Source organism: Vigna unguiculata, chromosome 3 (genome assembly GCF_004118075.2).
Source record: "Vigna unguiculata cultivar IT97K-499-35 chromosome 3, ASM411807v1, whole genome shotgun sequence".
Taxonomy (NCBI): Eukaryota; Viridiplantae; Streptophyta; class Magnoliopsida; order Fabales; family Fabaceae; genus Vigna; species Vigna unguiculata.
The window spans coordinates 16,889,199-16,912,414 of NC_040281.1; the positions used below are offsets into that span (position 1 = coordinate 16,889,199).

Sequence of the window (23,216 nt, forward strand, 5' to 3'; positions counted from 1 at the left end):
GAACGCTGTTTTAGAAATTTTTTAATAAAAAATAGATAACACTCAAAATCAAGAAGCCTTCTCTATTGGTCTCTCTTATTATTTTTTTTTATTTTTTAAATATAAATACATATAGATAACGCCTTATGGATGAAGCGCTATCTATATATATGAAATTTTATAGTGTTTACTTTATAAAGCGTTGTCCTTTGATCCCGTGTTTTAATTTATAGTGCTTAATTAAATAAGCACTCTCTAAATAGTGTTGTCTATTGTCTATTTTGGCGTAGTGATGATTTTTTACTTCAAAATTGTCCAATATAGAATATAACTTAGAATTCATAATTGTATTTGGAATTGCACAATCAGATAGTCATCACTCATAATTTTTGGATTGCACAATGTGAAAAAAAATTGGATTGCACAATCTATAATGAACTTCAAACAAAAAAAAGAAAATATGAAAATCCCATAAATTGCTTACTGAAGTTTTTTTCTATAACTCTAAGCATCAATATAAGGATGTGACATCGCAACTAAGTTACACATTAAATCTTAATAACCATGTAATGTAGAAAAAAACAAAACAATATAATATGGTAAAGACAAAACAAATTTTAGCTTCACCACCCTCTAGGCTTAACTCGCCCAAAGTCCGAGTATACTTAGCTTTGTATATTGAAGGTTTGAGCCTGGGGTCATGGTCTATCTAGGATAATGAGTCTCAATTATAGGGTGAGTACCAACTTTTTAAAAGAAAATGTAACTTATATAAGAGGTTAGTTATAATGTTACTAGTTACTAATAGAAGGGTCCAATAAAACTATTAAAAATATTAGCAAAAAACTATAGAAATATCTACTTGTGGTACTTGAAATTAGTTAAGGAAAATACAAACTCTAAGGATTAAAAATATCAATTGATTCAAAAATAACAAAAAAAAAAAATGACTAGGGGTTATAAAATGCACCTCTCACTATGAATAAATTTGTTCAATTTTGAATGCTCTAACTTTAAACCCTAAAAATCATACTAAGATACTTTTGGCTATAACAATATTTTTTTTAGAAAGAATACTATCTAGAATCAGTTCAAACTATTCCATCCTTACTACAATTTGGAGCATAATCCTCCAGTGAAACTTGTAATCAAGGCAAATGTGTACTAACAGAATAAGGGAGAAATCAATCCCCATCCAAAATATCAATCACTTTATTCGAGAGTTGGATAATCACTTTAATATATACTCTAAAACTCAAGCAGAAACACCAAATCCCATCATGCAATGTTGTAAGTGTCTAACAACAGTCAAAAATCATATGAACACAACAACACAATCCCAAAAACCACTACAACTACAAATGGGATTAACAAAAAAATATTTGAAAATCTTTAATAAGATTTATACAAATTAATCTTACACTGTTGTGATTCTTTGTCAAGTATTTATTCTTTTCTATTTTGAATCCCATTTTAAATGTATTAAAGTTGTTTGTGTTCTATATGTGCAAATGAGAATTAACTTCTCCACAATGAAATTCAAAACGGAGTTGTATATGAATGTTCATAACATGTACATGCATAGATATTTGAAAATTGAACATCCATATTGGACAAAACAATGATTACTATTATTAGTGTTGTCATGATTGTCAATGTTTGAGTTTGTTGAATTGAACGTGAACATTATTAAGCTATTGTCTTTTATTTGAAAGGTTAAATTATGTCTTTGGTCCCAATTTTGTATGAAAATATCAATTTGGTCCCTTTATTTTTAAAAGTCTCAATTAGGTCCATATTTTCAAAATTTGGTATCAATCATACCCTTTCTATTAAATTGGGTTTAATAACGTTAAGGGAACAATTATATGGCATAATTCTATATGAATAAATAGTGACTAGGCAAAGTGAAAAATAGTGATATGAATTTAGTGTTTTTAATAATTAAATTATTAAAAGGGGGACGAAGGTGAATTGGCTATTTAAAACTTTTTCGAAAGCTTAAAACTTTTTTCAATTGAATCAAATAGACTAGAAAGTTAGGATGTAAAAGCAGCAGACTAGTACATTTTCAATCGGTCAAAAAATAAAACAGTAGACTAATTTGTTCTTGAGCTATGAAACAGTCGATTAAAAAGACAAATCAATCAGTTAAAATACTGGGAATTTATGCAGAATACAAAATTCACATATTTAACTCAAACAACAATCTTTTACATACAAGACTTGTTCCAATCAATATTTTTAACTATTACACAGTCTCATATTACACAAGAGCGCATTAAAACACAACAAAGAGTGGATTACTTGATTTTCTTGAAACTTTAAAGTGATTCAAAGTGAGTGAGAAGAGAGAAAGAGAGTTACATAGTTATTTTTATACTGGTTCACTCAATCGCAAAGCTACATCTAGTTTACCAGGACAACCTGAGCCTGGTTTCCACTATATTCAAAAGTTTTACAAATCAAACACCAAAATTAGACTTTTGAACAAAGAACCATACAAGATTTTTGATTCACACAAAAATCTAGACAAATACCCTGCAAGAATCACACTTACAGATCTAAAATCACATCAGGTAACCAACTAGAGGCACAAGAACATCCAAACCTAATGGTGGTTGTCCCTAGCCAACCATACATGTGTTCTTCAAGCTACTCACAAGTCAAAATGCCTCCAATATCAAATAAGATCTTCAAACAACGAGTTGCAAATGTGTATTGCAGAGAGAGAGAGAGTTTTCCAAAGTAGAATAACAAGATTTCGCATTCAAAAACTCAGAAAAATTACTCTACTCTCGAAAACACAACATATATAGTCTGGTTTAAGTGAAATCAATCAATTGAATTTTCCATACAATCAACTGATTTCACTTGACTTAAGTGAAATCAGTCGATTGAAAAATAATTCAACTGACTGAATGCATTCATACCAGAAACTATATACCAGAACCTATGTCATATGGATCTTCATCAATCTTCATATTATTTCCAAATTTAACACACTAAAAACTTAATCGACTGATTGGATCTTCATCAATCTTCATCAAGCACATATGATCTTCATGCACATGGCTTTATCAATTCTTTGCTTCAAACTTGCTTGTGCCAACAGTCGACATCTGTAGAACAAAATTAAACACTAGATGTCAACTTCCATAGATAAAAGAAAATTATACCGTCGACATTCGATATATAGAAAAAAAAACTTAAAATAAGTACAGGATATCGACTTACGTAAAACAAAAGAAGTATCGGATGTCGAAGTATTGAAAAAAAACTTGAGAATAGGTCAATTAGAGAGAAAAAAATGAGTTATTTTAACTTAGGGATAAAATGGGAATTTAAAAAAAAAGGGTAAAGGAGAAGTGTCAGGAAGAAGCCCCAAAACGATCTCCTTCACTCAGGTGTTTCAAGGCCCAAATATTTGCACCTAAGGAGACCCAACGAAGTCTGGAAGGGCCCGACCCACTCTAAAAAAACCCTTTGTTAGGCGAATGAATTTATAGTTTGTCTTTCCTCAGGGTTTATAGCATCAATGGCTCTTCTTCCTTGAAATCTTGATGTGAATGAGGTGAGTGAAATGCCTTCTATTTCTAACTTAAATACTAGTTCGATTTAAGGTCACAATAATCATACAATAATAGAGCTTTTGTTTCTTCCTTGTTGTGCTGTGCAGTTTCATTTCCAGCGACTCTATATTTATTGATTTTTGTGTTGGAAGCAGCTCCCATTTTGTGACTGACGGGTAAGTTACACTGGTCATCGTTATGTTCTGTTTGCATAATTTGTAATTCCTGTTTTTCTGTGTGTTTTTATCGCAAATTCGTAGAATACAGACCTTTTTGAACAAGGGTTGTGGTCCACAAATCAAACAGTTGGGAATCGTCAAACATCATATTATTTCTGTGAATTGAGGAAAAACAAGCAATTTATAGTTATTTGATTATGATGTCCTGTTTGAATGCCCCATTCACCAGTCTTATTTAGCTCTCGCATGGTTAGATTAAAACCAGGAAATCCTTCCAGTCCATCCCTATATCCTCTTTGTCTATCCATAAATGTTTTCATCTTAAGTGGTACTGATTAATTGAACCCCAATTCACTGTGACTCCAAAAATAAAACGAAGAAGGGTGAGCATAGTTAGCATTAACCTCAAGGAGCTCAGAAGAAGCAAGCTGCATAAGCATCCTCCCCTTGTGCTATATTGATTATTGAATAATGAGAATGACTGTCCAGGTTTCTATCATGATTTCTTCTCTAGAAATGCATCAATCAATCCCAGCATTTATTTCATCAGGGTAACTAAGTGATAGAAATGAATTCTTTGAATTCTTATGTTTTGTTAGTTTACAAGAAAATAGTACTTGATTCTTTAAACTAACCGAAACATATCCACTAAATGAAAATGACATTACTTATCGTTATGATGAAATGCTGTTCCCTAATGACTTCTTTAGTTATAAACTATACTGCTACTGGCATTTTAATGTGATGTACTGATTTGGATTGGATCTTTATGGAAAAAAAAAACAGGCACATTTACTAATATTTATTATTTATCACTATGCTTATATAAGACAAATAATTCACTGCGAAACCTGTCACCCCATCATTATTATGGTTCATCTTGCAGCTGTTTTTTCTGGCTGAGTCACCCGGAGAACAGGAAAAGGGCATTCTTGTTGTATAGTTTGTAGAAAATCTGTAAGGTCAATTAGTTCAAGTTGTCATTTGATTCCAGTAGTGCAAAGCAAGAAAATATAGCCAACAAACTTATTGCTATCAGGGATACTGTGGAAATTCAAAAAAGGTGGCCAACAAAACCTATTTAGTTTTGGCAGTTGGCAATTTGAAAATACTTAAAAATGTCTTCGGCTGCTCCGAGTTCCCTGTTGAAGGTGGAGGAAATACAAAGAAGAGGGAGGGGAATGGTTGCATCTCAGCCTCTTAAAGCTGGTCAAATTGTCCTAAAAGACTCCCCCATTCTGCTGTATTCAGCTTTGCCCTTGATCAGACAGTCTTTGTCATCGTCATCCTCTGCCTCAACTTCATGTTTCTGTGATCACTGCTTCAAAACCTTGCCTCCATTTTTACAGGGAGATTCTTCGTCATCCACAGTTTTGTGCCCCAATTGTCGCTACCATCGATTCTGTAGCTCAAGTTGTCTTTCAAAGGCATTGAACTCCTCACATTCTTCTTGGGTATGTCAAGCGTTATCTAGTCTCAGAGGCAACTCTCTACTGCTTGAACAGCCACTTGAGCGCCAAGTCCAGGCTAATTTTCTCATAGCTGCCTACAATGTTGCCAATATCTCCCCTTCAGACTTCCAAATTTTGCTTTCTCTCCAGGGTTCGCCTGATGATACCACCATTGCCGCAGCCAAGTTCCTACACCCCCTTATTTCATCTCTCTGCTCACTTTCCCTCATTAGTCCCCAGAATGGATTTTCTTTAGAACTCACCTCTGCACTTCTTGTCAAGGACAAGCTCAATGCCTTTGGAATAATGCAGCCCTTCTCTGCAGATGATGACCAGAGGTCTGTCAGAGCCTATGGTATTTACCCCTATGCTTCCTTTTTTAACCATGACTGCCTTCCCAATGCCTGCAGATTTGATTATGTGGACAGCAATCCACATGAAGGCAGCCATAATACTGACTTTATTATTAGGATGATTCATGATGTTCCCCAAGGTAGGGAGATTTGTTTGAGCTATTTCCCTGTGAATGAAAACTATTCTGGTAGGCAAAAGAGATTGATTGAAGACTATGGCTTCTCCTGTAATTGTGATCGATGTAATGTGGAGTCAAATTGGTCAGACAATGATAGTGTTGAAGATAATGCTGAGGATGAAGAGGAGGTTATGGATGAGGACCAATATGAAGTTATGGCAGCATCAGACAATGACAAACATGCTCTTGAAGATAATAATGATTTTCCACATGCATATTTCTTTTTAAAATACATGTGTGATAGAACGAATTGCTGGGGAACATTAGCTCCATTACCTCCGCAGGGCGATACTCCATCTAATGTCATGGAATGCAATGTCTGTGGCAAATTGAAGAGTGACGATGATGCTGATGAAGGTCTTATGGAGGACTAAGCATCTAGCATGCTACTTTAGTAAGTAACCTGCTTTCCTCTAAGTTTTTTTTTTTTTTTTTTTTTATTATTATTATTATTATATATTTTCTTTTGGCACCATTTTATTTTAACTTTTATGATTATTTGTATGTGCCCCATAATTTCGGTGATCACAATTTTCACACACACATATTTACACGCATGTTCGTTAATTTCAGTGATCACAATTTTCACTCAATTACAGGCGCAGACACACACATACTGGCCTACCCATAAACTTCTGACTGAGTAACGGTGTTTTTTTTTTTTTTTTGTAGAAAACATTGATTGTGCATTTACAGTTGAAGAATATGTTTTAGGAGACTGAAGCCCGGAGTCTGAATCCTTATTCATGGACCTTTTAAGATGAGTGTAGTAGAAGTAATTGGTTATCAAGGAAAAAGAAAGATTAGTCTTTGTGGTCATATGGATAGTCAGAGTCAAGCTGATTTTTTTTTGGTTGTTATTATTCATTTCTGGTTTGACCTAGTATGTTTTCGTTCTCTTGATGATGTTTAAATGATATTGAATTGCCGCCAAACCATCATTCTTGAGTCTTTGTTCAAGTTATGTCTTCGTTGAAAGATAATGCCACATTGCTCAATAACCGGAGCAAGGGAAGGAATGATGAATAGGAAAAGCTTTTGATAGATAATGTATGATGATGGAGAATTGGAGTCCATGACATGCAACATAAATAACCCTGATGTAAAATAATTGGTTTTGTGAGTAGTTTAGGGTTTTTTTTCTTTCAATTGGAACAGTATAAATGTGAATTGAATTCAACTGACCGAAATGAGTTTAACTAGTGCTTGGATTGTTCCCAATCGAAAAAATAAACACGTCACTAATAGACAATTCAAATTAAAAGTTGTCATTTTTTCCCCTTCTAGTCCTCCCTTTTTGTACGGAGCTTGTTTATCAAGCTTGTGTAGATTCTTTTCTTTAGAATTTTTAAAAGGCACGTCTTGTTACCTGCAGGAACTTTCTATTTTTCTATTATTTATATTTTGTATCGTTCTTTGAATTTAATTGGTGTTCCATTACTTTTTCCGGAACAACTACGCACAGAATGTACACAACTTTCTCTCATTGGATTGTGGGTCTTTATTTACAAGATTAATGTGTTGTAGGTATTGTTGCTTTTTGCATGTAGATGAAGGGAGCAAGACCAATTCTCAGGAATCAAATGTGGCTTTTTGTGTTTTTGTTTTGAAGAGTACAATAGTATGTTCTATGATGTAGTTTATGATGTAGTTTGTTGCTTTATTCAAATTCTGATTTGGAATTGCCGGCAAAATATTAGCATCTTAGTTTTTGAAATGTACTTTTGTTTGATGATGAAAGTCTCTTGCACGAGCACAATGCTTGACACTTGGCATTAACTATTTCTTTTTATTGTTTTATTTACTTAAAAATGAATTTAAATTGTAAATAAGATGCAGATTAAAGAATTACAGAAATCTGAATTAAATATGCTTTTGATTTTTAGAATATGAATCGTTTATTTTTCTGCCGGTCTCGAGTTTCATTCGGTTTTTACATTCATCGTAATTTGAAACAAAGTTTTTAACTTCGAAAGAACAGTCTGAAACATTTCAGAGATGAAAAGAAAAATCTGAATATTTTAATCATTTAGTGAGTTTTTTCGGAATGAAATATTAAAATTGAATATTTTTCAGGAGCCAAAAGAAATTATCAGAAACTGTAAGAAAGATGTGAACATGTTTTAATATAAATATACATTAATGCAAAAGTTAAATACTTTTGTTTTAAAAAATAAGTTTTGAAAGCATAGGATACACTTTTCTTTGATGAAGTTTATGGACTGTGTTTTTCTTTTTGCTTTGAAAGAAATATAATTTTTCTTTTAAACAAAACTCGTTTTTCCATCAATTTGTTGGCCTTATAATTTTAGTTCAATCAAAGGGTTTGGAGAGTTAAGTATTTGGGGTTATTCCATTGAAGCAAGATGAAGCTGGAACGAGTAGAAACCCAATTTTCCACTTGAATCTTACCCGTTAATCCAGTGGTTTACGCTTAGAAGAGTTTCTCTATAAATTAAAATTAATCTTTATATAAACCAAAATTAATCATGAACAAATTTCAAATAGTTTTTAAATTATCTTTAATTTAAAATGATATATGGAGAAACAACTTTAAATACGGCTCTTCATCTTTAATCCGAAGATGAGAAAAATATCATTCAGTTGATAAAATTTGTAAATTCAATTTTAAGATCAGGTGTGAATTTAAATTAGTTTATATAAACTTTAATGATGATCTTTAAACCCTTTTTACAGTAGAAGTTTATGAAAAGAAAACATTTGCTTCTCATGATTAAGCTGTACCAAAATTTGACTTACAATCTCTCTCTACATATTAGGTCATAATCATTCTTTATAAAAGAAAAATGAAATTGAGGTGCGATTATATATATTTATTTAATTTAAAGAAGAATGGCGAAAAAGAAAAGCGTTAAAATTGAGATGATGAGTAACTACTCGTCAAAGTCCTAGCACTCGATTTATCTTTTTAGGGCTCTGGTATGTATTTGGATTCCTCTTTTTTTTTTTTTTTTTTCTTGTTCTTCTTTAATGCACGATATTAAATTAACATTTTTAAAGCAAAATGGGATGATTCGAAGCTAAAAGAAATTATTCCTCTACTTTCTTTTTCCTTTGAATAGCAAGCAATTAAAAAACCCCATGCTGTGATTAAGATTTTTGTTCAAGACTTTGGATTCAATGGGGTAAATTTCTGGTTTCCATAAATGCCTGAACTAAGTAAAATATTTGGACACCATAATTGTTTGCCTGTTTCATCTAACACTCAAGTTGATATATAGTACCCAGGAAATAGTTGCTGGGAATGTAAATAGACATTGTACTTTTGAAAACTTCAATGAATTCAAATTTCCTCCACATGTTTCACTCTGACTGAAAACATTTTACTTTTAATTGTGTACCTACCTTGTACTACTTATGCAGGTCCAAGTTCATGGCCTTAGGAGGTGTTAATGCTAATTGATGTTCTTGATTGAACTCCAGTTTCATTTATGCATCCAAGGTGTATGAATTAAAACCTACATACAAATTAAAAGTAAGAGTAATAGGAAGAAAAAGACATGGTGAGTGGAGAAAGGTTGTGTTAGATTGTGAGTGCATCCATCAGTATCCACACAAACTACAATGCCTGTCTGTGTGCAACAAAATTCCACACAATATTGAAGCATTGAAGCAAAGGGTGGGATAAAAAAAGGTGGTCCCTAAGACCAAACCCATGATTTAATTCATCTTCTTCTTCAACTCATCTTTTTTAACCTTGCATGGGCCCCTCAACAGCATGCCCTCTGGTGGGACCCTTTTGTTATATGACACCCACCAAGTTGATTTTCCATGTGGTGGAAGATATGACCCCCACAATGAGTGAGAGAATGTGCAAGAGAAGAAAAAAGAAATGCCCCATTGGAGAAACGGTTGGTAACCATACCATACAAAGGGTCCAGGAAGAAAAACACAAAAGGAAAAGCTGAAATTTGAATTATGTCTCTTTGGGGGCATGTCTTTTCCACACCCTTGCTTTACATTTAAGAGCAGAAGCACAATATGATAACCTTTGTAATTATTTAGTCCCCCACATATATAACCAAGGAAATAAATTTTAAAAAACTAAAGTGAACACAAACACATTTTCAGAATCCCAAGGAACATCCACTTTTCTCCTCACCCTGCGTTGACTGACTCATACTACTACTATTCCTACTCTTTCTTAAACTCATCCATGCTTTTCTGTTTTCTTCCATAACTTGTACATAAATAGACCCTTCTCATCATTTTTTGTTGCCACCAAGTCACACTGTGTAGTAAACCTTGTTACAAAATGAACAATCTTCATTCCCTAGCTTACACTGCTACTACTACTAGCCTCTGTGGTTCTTCCCTAGGTTGGGATTATCACAACCTTGGAGTTCTCAACGCGGACAAAATGTCTTTAAGTACTATACTTTTCTTTCTCTTTATATTTCTACCTTGTTGGATAACGATACTAATGCTTATAACTAGCTAAGTGTTGCAATGCAATGATTGATGATATTCAATATGCAGTGGAAGCTATGGAGGGAAGTACACCATCACTCTCCCCTCAACACTCTGATTTCTCAACTGGGTATCTCGAAGATGCTTTGATTGAATCATGTGAACGTTCCAAACGTAGACGCTTGCTGCCATGTACTACTACTGATGAGCATACCATGACTTTCATAGATGACCTTGAGCAGGTATAGAATTAATTAACCATGTATATACTCTTTGTTTTAGTTTTTCTTTAGATCAGTTTCATTTTCTCTTGTTCTTGGGTTGAGGCTGAATATACATAATGTTTTCTTGACTTCAGAGTTTCTGGAATTTCAACCCCTTATGGCACCAGCCAGTAGAGAACTTCAACTTCTACTGCATGAACCAGATAGAAAGGTTTTGTGGATTTTCAGGTATATGTATGTCATATATTCACTGATTGCCACACGAACTCTTAATGATATGGTCAATTTGGTTCAGAATGCTATAATTCCAAACAAAACACTGAACAATATATATAATGCTGTTACCTTTGTAATTAAGTTATTGAGAGAAGGGGTCCCAGAGAAAAATAAAAAGAATGAAGGAAAAATGTGTTGATGATTGTGCTGTTACTTGTACCCTTTTTCTAATGTGAAATATGTGATGTATTGTAGATGAACTTATAAGCACATCAAGGAGCGAGGAAGCAAACATTCTTCTAGCAGATTCTAAAACACCGGAAGAGACAATATCAGCCTCTGAATCTTTAAACTCATCCTCATCTTCATACAAACAACCCGTGACATGCAAAACCACAGACCCCACAGAAGCCCCAACAGGTACTATATTCTCCTTTTCTCTTCTAACTATTACATAGTTGTTTTTTGGTGTTTTCCTTCTATCAGAATTGGAGTTTTATCTATTTATGAGTAATAAAAGTTTGCTTTAAAAATTAACATATATATGACTGATACAAAACTCCAATTCTAATCCAATAACAGCATGAGAATGATGCACATTTCAGCTGAAAGTGTATCGAATTTTTGTCCTAATATAGATTTGTTTGTATTAAGACATGAACAAGTGGTTATTATGAACAGGAAGTGATGAAATGGGGAACAAAAAGGTGGTAACAAGAGTGGTGTATCCATTTGCAATGGTGAAGCCAGGAGGTAGGGAAGGTGATGTGACATTAAATGACATAAATGAGAGGATCCTAATGCCTCCCACAAGGCCAGTGAGGCATCCAGTTGGGGACTTTGCATGTCGGCCATGCGTGTCCGCAGAGGGTCCAGGCCTTTCAGGGAAAGCAGTGGTGGCCCTTACTAGAATTCACACACAGGGAAGAGGCACAATCACTATTATCAGAACCAAGGGCTAAGAAATATTCACCACTGCTGTGTTATGGCTTGCTTGCTTGGCTAGCACCTATCTAGCTTTTACTTGAAGCAGCTTTTTGAGCCTGATTTGCTTTGTTTTCATCAGTCCTTCTTCCAATTGTAAAGATGGAAAGCGATATCTATGTATGTGCATACACCTTATATCATACTTCAATCTTATGTTAAAGCTGTTCTTCTCAGAGATTCAGGCCAAACCTTACAATTATTTTATTTGAGTCTTGTCCTAGTTGCTACTACCCAATGATAATCATAATAATAATAATATGAAAAAGAATATACAAGAAAAGAGGGGAGGAAACAACAAATAATCACACAGAAGATATCACAATGAAATTAAGGTTCTCTGCCACTGGTTTGGACTTTTGATCTTTGACAAAGACACAACAGTAGATGCCATTGTTTCTGCATCCTTGGAAGCATATGTGTGTCTTTGTGTATTATGTGGTTAATTGAAGTAAGGTGCAAGAGGAAAAAAAATGTACATTTCACACCACGGAATTCTTAAAATTAAATTTAGATTAAGACAAATGAATAATTTGATCTCTGCATGCAAGAAACACTGTCAATTTAGTTCTTGAAACAACAGAAAATATGATTCAGTCTCTGAAAAATGAACAGATTAATCTTTTGGATATTATATTTTAATTACAAAATAATCTCTAATTTAGTGTCAATTTGATCTTTAAAATTATATTTTGATAAAAAAAGGGTGATCTCATGAAACTTAACAGCAACAAATAATTGTGATATTATTTGCACATTTAGGTATTAAATTATCAGTGCCTCACATATTGAAGGACCAAATTGATGATTAGAGTTGTCTTGGTTTACCCTTTATAGGAACTAAACACATGATAGCTAACTCTGAGTAAGGCTGTTATAATTTCTGCACATACTTGTTTGTAAAGATGATAGCAGAGTCTTTTGAGAGAAACTGAAGAAGTGGTCATGATTATTTTATTATATTTTTCAATTTAAACAGTTCACAGTTAAAAATGATACATTCACAGATTTCAGTGAGAGAAAAGAAACTGAGGACAAAACAAACACTGTTGCCATGAAATCTACCCACACTAATAACAGATTAGCACCCAATACAATTGCAGCTATATCACACTAACTACCTACACTAAAATACAAAAGAAGCACAATAAAGCTTTGAGCAAATCTAATGTAGAAGCAAGTATTCCTTCTCTTCTTTTCTCTCTCTTTATTGATAAGATATTACTACTTTTACAATACTGCCAGACAGAAGAGATAAGAAGACCTATACTTAATTACCAACCCCAAATGTTTAAATTGACTTTTGATTATATAAAGACAATTTACAGCTACCCCCAGGACTTTATTTGCCTCTTTTCTTTATTAGGAATTGAACCCTAAAACTTCATTTTACTTTATTCACATCCCAACCTTTTAAACCAAGTTGCTTCAAACATATTCACATTCCATCTTTTGTCAGCAAAATCTTCCACCTTGTTTTAGTTAAAAACTTACTATTGTATACAATTTATATGTTAGTTAATTGCCTTAAGATGTTGATAGGCTTAGATTCTCACAGCACACTAAAGAACAAACAGTATATGACAAAGAGGGAGAATAGTGTGAAGTGAATCTTGCATATGAGTACTAATACCTCAATGATGAGTCCAACCATGATATTATAATGTAGTTGTTAGAACAAAAAGGCCTAATTTCTTCATGCCCAGTTGTGGTATGTTGTGGTGTCTTCCTCAGAGGTCAAACCATGATCAATTTTACACAATCCAAATAATAGACAATATCTAGTATGGGACCCATGAATGAGCAATCGAATCATACAGTACCTATGATTTTTCTAAGCCAAATTTCGGTCACTATCTGCTATGCATTCTTGTGTGGAACCACTATCCTAATTTGATATTCAATTGTTTTGGTAATGTTTGTGTGGCAAAGTTCATTTCATTGGCACATGAGTTAGTGGCATTTGATCTCATCACTCTGCTGCATGGTGTAGACCTACCTCACTTGAAGGGAACACTGTCACAGCTGTACTGCAAAAGTTTCAACATCTAATATGACCTCATATGTGTTTGGTGGGGGATTGGGTCATTGAGTGCAAATTCTCCATTTTTTTCATTATGTGTTTATGTGTATGCATGGTTTTGTCTCCTATAGCAACCTTGTGTTAGATCAACCATCCTCTGACTTTTTCCCTTTTCTAAATATTCTCTTGGACCATCTTTTTTATGGGATATTTTCCACCCTTTCTATTGCATCATATATGTATATTTTGCATCTGTGAAGTCACTTTTAAAAGGTTATAAGTTGAATATGAGAAATTTTTGAATTTTGATTCTCTGATTGATTTTCTGTGTTATTCTTATACTAAGTCTTCAAAATATACTAATTTTGATATTTTAAAATATATTAAAATATTTTTAAAATATCAATATCAGTAATTTTCGGTTGAAGACAACACAAAAATAAATTTAGTAAAAAATTTAGATCTAAAAATTTTCTGAGATTTTGAGCACAAAGTTAAGAATAGGTAGGCACTGAAAATTTTCGATGGCAAATGGAAAACTTCATCATCACCATCCAGTTGTGAAACTCCAAATGAAATGACATCAAAATAAGTCAGAAATAAACGATGAAATGATTCCTTTAGCTGGATAGTCACACAGGTTAAATTGGCAACACAATGATAGACTTGGACCTTTTTTATAGGTCAAATTTATTATATATATCTATAAATAAATGAAACGGGAGGAGAAGATTTTACTATTAAATCTCAATAAATGTATATAGAAAAGTTGAAAATTTTAGAATATTATATATATGTGTAAATTTTCTACTTCTCGAAAAAATTTAAAAAATAATTTGCTAGTTACCTTTACTTGGTTATGTGTAAACACTTTGGTGAGTCTACCATTTGATTGGTGAAGAAAAAGTGAGGATTGTTCTCTTGTGAGTGCTATTGATGAGGTTGGCTTTTCTAGGTCAATGTGGCAAATTATTTATGTATTTATACAAAATTTAACCTGATGCATTCAGGTCATCACGTGTGTACGTCATTGTTATAATAATAATAAAATTATATTATAAAATTGTAATTCCTTTCTCAAAATTATTTATTTGAATAGTGTCAAGATCTTTACGAGACAAAAGCAACTTTAATTATATCTATTTATTTAAAATTGCGATTATATATGCATGATACTATAGAGAAAAAGTTATCACACATAATTTTTTATTCGATGTTAAGCTTGAAAACTGATTACGATAACAAGAAAATAAGTCACACTGCCTTAACTTTAATTATTCTCAATTACCTTTACTTCTATTATTATTTTTTCTTATGGTATTCAACTTGATTTGACTATTAATAAAATGTTGAACTAAAATCTCAAATTTATAAATTCAATAATTTGATCATTTTTCATCCACTTAACAATAAAATTGTAAAAAATAAAAATAAATGAATTTTATTTTTGTAATTTATGATCAACGTATGATGTTAATTTATAAAACTAAAAATATAAATTTTTAAAAAATCAAAGGATTATATTATTAAATTTAGAAACCTGATTGAATACCAGAAAAACCGTATAATTACACTTTAAAAATTAAGAAATTTGATAAAATGTTTGATTAATAGATGAAAAAAATTAAATAAATTAACAAGCTATTTGATCCTACACATTAACACTAACCGTGATTTGTAGAATAATCCCTTCGTTAAAGAAAAACCGTAGAGATGTGAAATATATTCTACAACTTAACTTTAAAGCTAATTAATTAAATTTTTTAAGCTGATATTAATTAATGATGACAAAAAGAAAGCAATAATTTTCAAATAAGATACGGTTCACATTTCTTTCCTGTTTCCAACGTTTAAAAACTTTGAAGATGATTAATTGATAATCAAAGGTGAAAAACGAAAAAAAAAAAAAAACCCACGTTGCAAGGAAGAACAAATGGCCCACAGGGTCCTCTCTATTATTAAATCAAATGTGTTATCATAATTAGACCCAATATGAATCAAAGTGGGTTCCATGCTAATGAAAATCATAATTCATGATTGTCTACTCAATATTGTTTAAATTCAAATAGTAGTACTTATTTTAGTTACAACATGCCGCAATTAATGTTTTGTCCTTTTTTTTCTCTATGCAACTTAATTTGATTATATATATATATATATATATATATATATATATATATATATATATATATATATATATATGATGTAATATCTTTATGATAATTTTTTATAGGTATTCTTTTGTGTGACTCTTTTACTTGTGCTTGAGATACTTATAGTATCATGTTTATGTTATCTTAAATAGTAGTCATTATAAATTTATTAATGATCTAATGGTTATAAGAATCTTAATGAGGTTTATGTATCAGGATTAAGAGTATAAATTATCTTGATTGAATGACATGTATTATTTTTTAGGAGACTATGCTTAATAAATAATTTATTTTCTAGAAGGCATCTTGCAACTGTTAGAATATATAGACTAAATGTTCTAACATCTTGTTGATACACTAGTATGGAAAAGAGATTTAACATCGGTTATTATTTAGGTTCTACTTCTATTCTCTAACCGAAACATATTAAGGTGAAATAAAAAAAAAAACAATGAAGTTTTAGGCTTTGGTTCTCAATGAAAGCATATTCTTCATAGATATGTGCACAGGTGGGGAACACTATGAGTAATTCTTGAAAAATGGAAGGAGAAGGCGTGAGCAATGGACCAAGGCGTCAACAATGGACCAAGGTGTGACCTTGACAAAGCTGCGATGAAGACCAAAACGAGTCACTATATGTCTCCTAATTGCGAACAAATGTTGAACAAAACAAAACAAAAGTGAGAAAGGGGAAAATGAACCTCCAAGGAACAAGAGATGGTTCGTGGCAACCAAGAATGAAAATGGAGAGGAGAGGAGAACAAGATGATTTGGGAAGAGAGGAGACGAGAATAAGATGTTTCGAGGTGACCAACAATGACAATATGGAAGGGTTTTGCGTGAAGTGGAGATCAACAATGACCTATTCAGTTGCAATGTAAAAAAGAGTATATGAGTTTTCGCAAGTGTACAAGAGATACAAAGATTCTATAGCAGCACAATGTTTTGGCAAGAAATAACTTTTCTAAAAATTTACCCTTAGATAGAAGAATAGGCTTCGGTTCTTTGTAGAACGAAAGCCCATTCTCTAATTGACTAATAATAGATTTCGGTTGTCTATAGAATCAAAGCCTATAGTTATACAAATATTTTCAAAAATTTCTATGTGTTTTGAAAGGTTTTATTTTTCTTGAAATCAAAGCTTATTAGATAAAATTAAATATTTTTTGCACGAGTGATAAAATTCACGTAACTTTTAATTGAAAAAGTAGTTGAGAAATTCATTTATATTAATGACATGTTTTTTTAATTGGTGATTATGTTGATAAATTATATAAGAATATGTGATACATGTATATGAGATGATTTAAATTATATATATATATATATATATATATATATATATATATATATATATATATATATATATTAATTAGTTTTAAGTGGTGATTATAACACCTATATAAGATTTTATTAATTTAAAGTAGAAAAGTTAAATAAGTTATAACAATTAAATAATGCTTTTATATTATATTAAGGCACAGAATAATTTTTTCTTCTATTTAAATACTAGCTTTATTTCAATAGGTGTAAAGGAAAAAAAGCTTTGTTCCAATTAACAATTGTCTTTTTAATATAGTACTAAACCAACTAACAATTAATATTTATAACATGATAAGAGGTTAGTACGGAAGACATAAATATGGGATATATAAATCATAAAAAGAAGTTTTAATTTATTAGTTATAATAAATTTAAAATAAAATGGTTGGGATTTTGTTCTTTTTTATTATTATTATGTTTGTAATTTCATATTTTCTTTCTTGTCATCAAACAACATATATTTTATTACATGAATTCAATGATAAACTTTAATGACAATCACTTTTGTCTTGACTCTCTCCCATCTCTTCAGATTTATGTTGCCTCCACATTTATTCTTAAATTCTATCTTATTTTAAATATCTTAAAATTCTAATTTGTATTATCAAACTTATCTTATAGAGTTGATGTGATTCTAACTCAAGAAGAACCTATGTCACAAAAAGGTGGAGTTAGTGTAAGAGTTGAAGAGAAAATAATTAAAGAGAATAAACTTACAAGTAATTAGAAGATATTAGAAACATTTCCTTGTAAATAAAAATATAAAAGAAATGAAGATGTGTTAGGCTAAAGTAACTTAAAGCTTCCTAATTTAATATTATAAATTGATTAGGCATTAGAAAAATAAAATTTATAAAGTAACCTAAGGTAAGCCATGTTTCTTCTAAATATAAATATATAAATAAATCAACTCCTACTCTCCTAATGATTATAATTAATTAATTAAAGTCGTTAAGTTCTACGAATTCGTTACTTATATATGGATTAAACATACTCCGAGATTGGTTTCAGATCAAGATTTTATTTTTTGTAAATTAAACTCATTAAATAGTTCTTTGTCAATTTATTGATATTTCTAAGATTAAATATACGTCTCCTGCTCTAAAACATAAGTCCAACATTTGTTTAAAACTTAACCAATCTAAAATTGCAACAGAAAACCAATATAAAAAATCGAAAAATAATGAAAACTGAATTTTTTTTTTAGATGTTTTTAATCTAGTTTTTTTCTCAGCCAAGCAATTTGGTTTGGATTTTGCATTAAAAGTAAGATTCAAATCAAATCCGCTTATTGTATTTAAATATAATATGAAATATCTAAATTTGATTAACAACTATAGTTGTTAATAATTTAGATATTTCATATTATATTTAAATATATTAAAAATAATATGTGTCTCTTATGATCTTATTTAATCGGTAAATGTCTTTATACATATATCAAGCACTCAACAAAACGTAATTTTATATCGTTGTTTTTGACAATAAAAAATCTCCATCAATATTTGATTAAAAATACTCAAAATATTAAACTAAAATCTTTATTTCCCCCCTAAATATATGTATTTAGAAATTATACGGTTAATACTAAATTTTATTAAGCTTCTTAAATATTAATTGGCGTAATTTCAAATAGTTTTGCAAAAGCTTAGTTGCATATAACATGGCACATTTACATAAGTATTAGGCCCTTCAAATGATCTAATTGACTTCTGGTGTTTTTACAAGGTTGTATTGTATATAATATTTATATTCCTCAAAACTTTTACACCATTTCGCAAGTTTCAATTTTACAGCTTAATATATACTCAAAATACGAAACTACATTTTTGCTTGATGATACATTTGATATTTCGTTTATTATATAATTATGTGATTTTAATTCAAATTGCAATTGTAGGAACAATATCTCCAAATATTAAACATCAAACATAATAGGTTCTACTTTATTAATGTGATAATTTAGTATCTATGTGCTAATGTGAGTTAACTAATCACATGCATTAGCTATAATTGAAATTTTAAAGAAATTATAAATTTATGATACTTGGAGGGCAAAAGTATAATGAAGTCAAATAGGTGTTTTTCTTTTTAATAATATTTTATACATCTTTGTTCTGTATACTTTATTTAAATTAAATGGGCAGCAACTATATATAGCATATATATTTTAGTGAAAGAAAGTGTTCCTGAAATAATATATGAATAATTATATAGACATTTATCGTAGATCCTATAAAGTAAGTGGAGAAAGATTGGTAAGAAGCTGAAATTATTTAATACCAAGTGATCAATGTATTACACAAAAACTATAGAAAAATATATTGTTTTGAAGGGTGAGGTTCTGTATATCGTTTGCTTCATTAAAATATGTCTTAAAATTTGATACTTTCCGTCCTATACAATGGGAGGGTCACCGTACAAATACAAAGCCCAACCCTTTATTTTAGGGTAGGCTTCTAATATAATGGGAGTGTGGATGACTCTATAAGTTTTGTTCTAATCTAGAATTTGAACTTTTGTAGCTATAACTAGAAGATATAGCATTGTAATTTCTTAATCATGGTTCAACATATAATCAAATTCAGTTCAAATAATAATAATAATAATAATAATATCTACAACTTTTAGTCAAATAATATTACAGAATTGGATTGGATGCAATGACTATAACATATAATAATATACTTTTATTATTTTAATATATAATAATATTATATATATATATATATATATATATATATATGGTTTCAGTTGTTCATTAATATAAAATAATATGCTTTTATTGTTTTAAAATAGGAGTATTCAAAAATTATTTTCCTTAGAGATAAAAATCAAACAACTATTAAATTTAAAATATGAAGAAAAATGAAAATATGTATCATGACTTTTTTTTACTTATTTGCTCATTTGTTATTATTTAACAATTTTTTTAATAAGTTGTCAATATCATATTGAAAAGAAAACTATTTTAAAATTTTAACTTCACTATTTTACTGTGGATTTCTTAACCATCATTTAAATGTAAAGATTTTATCCAACAATAAAAAATTATGTCCATATTTGACAAGAATAGAAAGTATATTTTACTTAAACTATTTTTTTGTAATGATTTATCAAAACATGATTTCAAAATGAAATGGGAGATAAATTTCATGCACACATGATTATACATTAAAAACGAAATAACTAAAAATTTTAGTTTTGATTTAATTATTGTTAAATTTAATTTTGCCTCCCCCAAAATTGATAGTCATGATTCGCCACTGATTGGATGAGTAGTATCTCATTATCGTGTCATCACTTGGTACAAATATGGGATATCTGATTCGAATAGTTGATGCATCATTCTCATAAAGGTTTATTTTTCTGTAGTTTTGCAGTCTATTTTCTTATTCAATCAATGTTACTGCTGCATTACATGCATTTGTGTATGTATAATCTCACAACAATGCAATTAAAGATCTCAGCTTACAAGTTAAATTGGTGTAAACTAGATTAAATGGTAGCATCACGCTAACCACAACCACAGATCGCACGCCACCACCACATGCACGTCGTTGGAGAGATCGAGAACCTATTTGTGGTGGTCACGTCGCACTCATCGCCTTGCTGTGGTGTCTTGGATAAATGTTTTCTTTTTTCGCTTTATTTGGCATGCGTTATGACAGTTACGCTGCACAAAGACATCACTTCTTCTCTGCACACAACAAAACAACACAATTACATTTTTTAATTCCTAATGTGCCACAGTTTAGCCCTGCCTAACTCGCGAACTGGTCCGGCAGATTGATAGGTTAGGCGTCGAGCAGGGTTGCAATAGGTTGGTGGGTTCAAATGTCTGGCTCAAGTCATTCATTTGCACATCCCCGACTCATTCATTTGCACATCCCTAACTCATTTTTTTCCAAGCAAGCCCATCGGACCTGACTCACTTTGCCATCCTAATCCTCCCACATATATTCATCATGCGATAATCGTTACTACATTCATTTACACAAATCTTCATCTCTAAATCCTTGCAAATATACTGAAATAGACATAAAAGACACTCACAAATCCATCCTCACATATACCCCTAAATAATAGCATTTCCTGAGACAAACACATGTATAAAGTATTTAAGAACAATATCACATGGAGTATAGGAACGAGAACATCAATCAAATTCTAGTATGATAAATGGAATATAGAATTATCCTTTGGTGAAAAATACCCTAGGCTATATAATAATCGAAATCTTAAGATGGCAACAATTTCAAACATGGGAATTTGGAATAATAGTGAATGGGAATGAAAATTAGAATGGAGGAGGGAGTGGTTTGAGTGAGAGTTGCCCCAAGTTGAATATTTCAGAAATGAATTAATAAGGTATTTACCAAAAATATAAGGTCAAGACTATTGGATAAGGAAGGGAGAAGACACAAATAATATACAGTCAAATCTGGATACAAATTATTACAAAATAATATAACGAAAGAAAAAGACAAATTTTTTGAGTTATGATAGAGAACAAGTGCAATCCCTAATATAAAACATTTCATATGAAGAATGAGCCAAAACATAATTACAACCAGGGATAACGTTTAACATATGGGAATAATGATACCATGCAAGACATATGTGCTTTGCAAAGAACAAGATGAAACTATCCAACATTTGTTTTTTTAAATTGTAAAGTGTCTACCATGGTTTAGAACCTATGAAATAAGTGGATAAGTCTTAAGACAATTCAACATAATTTTATCACACAACATTTCCATCAATTCTACATGCTTGGGATGAATAATAACGAAAACGTTATCTACAAAACTATGTGGATGGCAATAATGAGATGCATATGGGATCATAGAAATAATGTGTTGTTTAGGAATGCCATAATTGATGGAAATGAAATATTCGGAACTGCTCAATTGAAAGCTTGAGCATAGATTAGAAACAAATCTAAAAAAGCTAGTTTATCATTTTTTGACTAGTGCATTTGTCCAACAACATGCATTATAAGCATATAAAAGTGAAGGGTTGGGTTGATACATTAAATTGGTTTTGATTAGCTTTTAATATACTTAATCTATGACCTATGACAATATTAGTTGTTCTTGGTGTTTTATTTTTCAGTACACTAAGTGAGATCACACTCAATACATAAAGTGCAAGAAAGAAATAAGACTTGAAGTACCACTAGACAACAATCAAAGAAACAAAGAGAAAATTCTTTTTTTTTATCCAATCTTATCTATGCTCAATTTTTAAGTTATTTAATAATTCCTCTTGGATTCTTTGATTGGACATATCTAGGAATATTTTAAATGAAATATCATATTTATCTTTTGTAATATGCAGTTTCATTACACAAAGTACACTAATTTTCTTGTATATGAATTGATGAATCCCACATACATATTCATTTTTATAAATTCTTTTTACTGATTAAAAAAACACGCATAAAGTATTAAATGAATCTTATGATGAAAGGAAGTTTGAATTGAGACGGGTCTAGAAAGACTAAAAAGGAAATACAATATTATGTCTCAATTACCTATTTCTAATTTTCAAAATTCTTAGTACTCACTGTAAATAATATCAAACTTTGAATATAAGTTGGTAAATGGTAAATGAGCAAAGTGTGGGAGAACCAAAATCTCCCTTTTGGAAAGAATGAGAAACACATGGAAACAGAAATGAGTGAGATTACAATTTGAAAAGTATAAAAAATGCTTTATTCAACATAACAGACTCCAAGACACTAACACTTTACTGCATTGTCTTCGTCAAATGCCAACCAAATCCAGGACATGGATCACCTTTTCCTTGTTTATTTGCTTCGACTAAATGGTTGAAACAAACAAACTTTTAAAAAGAAGAAATATGAATCCAAAGTAATTATCAGATAAAGGTTTTGCACAATAATTTAAAATAAATTATTAAATTGTTTTATTTTATATATGTTATTAAACTTTCTTTCTTTACTCAATTTCCTCTAATGCAAATAGAAATCAAGAAATTGAAACAAATTTGAATGTATGTGTATGTACTTGAGTCGGCCAAGTGGTAAAAGTGTGAACATAATTATATGAGGTCATAAATTTTAAATGAGTTATATATATTTTTTCTTATTTGAAGAGAAACCAAAAAAATAAAAATTGAAT

The 23,216-nt window shown here is 30.7% G+C and overlaps 2 protein-coding genes across 3 annotated transcripts; both read left to right on the forward strand.

Moving 5' to 3' along the window:
- The first annotated feature begins 3,446 nt into the window (after nt 1–3,446).
- Nucleotides 3,447–7,492, forward strand: LOC114178840 (histone-lysine N-methyltransferase ASHR2). Of its 2 annotated transcripts, none has more exons than XM_028064959.1 (4): nt 3,447–3,553; nt 3,659–3,727; nt 4,617–6,107; nt 7,241–7,492. In XM_028064959.1, the coding sequence occupies exon 3, from the start codon at nt 4,849–4,851 to the stop codon at nt 6,085–6,087; it is 1,239 nt and encodes a 412-aa protein (XP_027920760.1). In that variant the 5' UTR covers nt 3,447–3,553; nt 3,659–3,727; nt 4,617–4,848; the 3' UTR covers nt 6,088–6,107; nt 7,241–7,492. The 2 variants fall into 2 exon arrangements, with proteins under 2 accessions (XP_027920760.1, XP_027920758.1); XM_028064957.1 differs by lacking the exon at nt 7,241–7,492 and adding an exon at nt 6,386–6,787 and having other exon boundaries at nt 3,448–3,553.
- A 2,297-nt stretch (nt 7,493–9,789) lies between these two features.
- LOC114177050 lies at nt 9,790–11,746 on the forward strand. The gene is made up of 5 exons (XM_028062278.1): nt 9,790–10,104; nt 10,214–10,386; nt 10,503–10,596; nt 10,840–11,004; nt 11,266–11,746. The coding sequence occupies exons 1-5, from the start codon at nt 9,990–9,992 to the stop codon at nt 11,544–11,546; spliced, it is 828 nt and encodes a 275-aa protein (XP_027918079.1). The 5' UTR covers nt 9,790–9,989; the 3' UTR covers nt 11,547–11,746.
- Nucleotides 11,747–23,216: the final 11,470 nt, after the last annotated feature.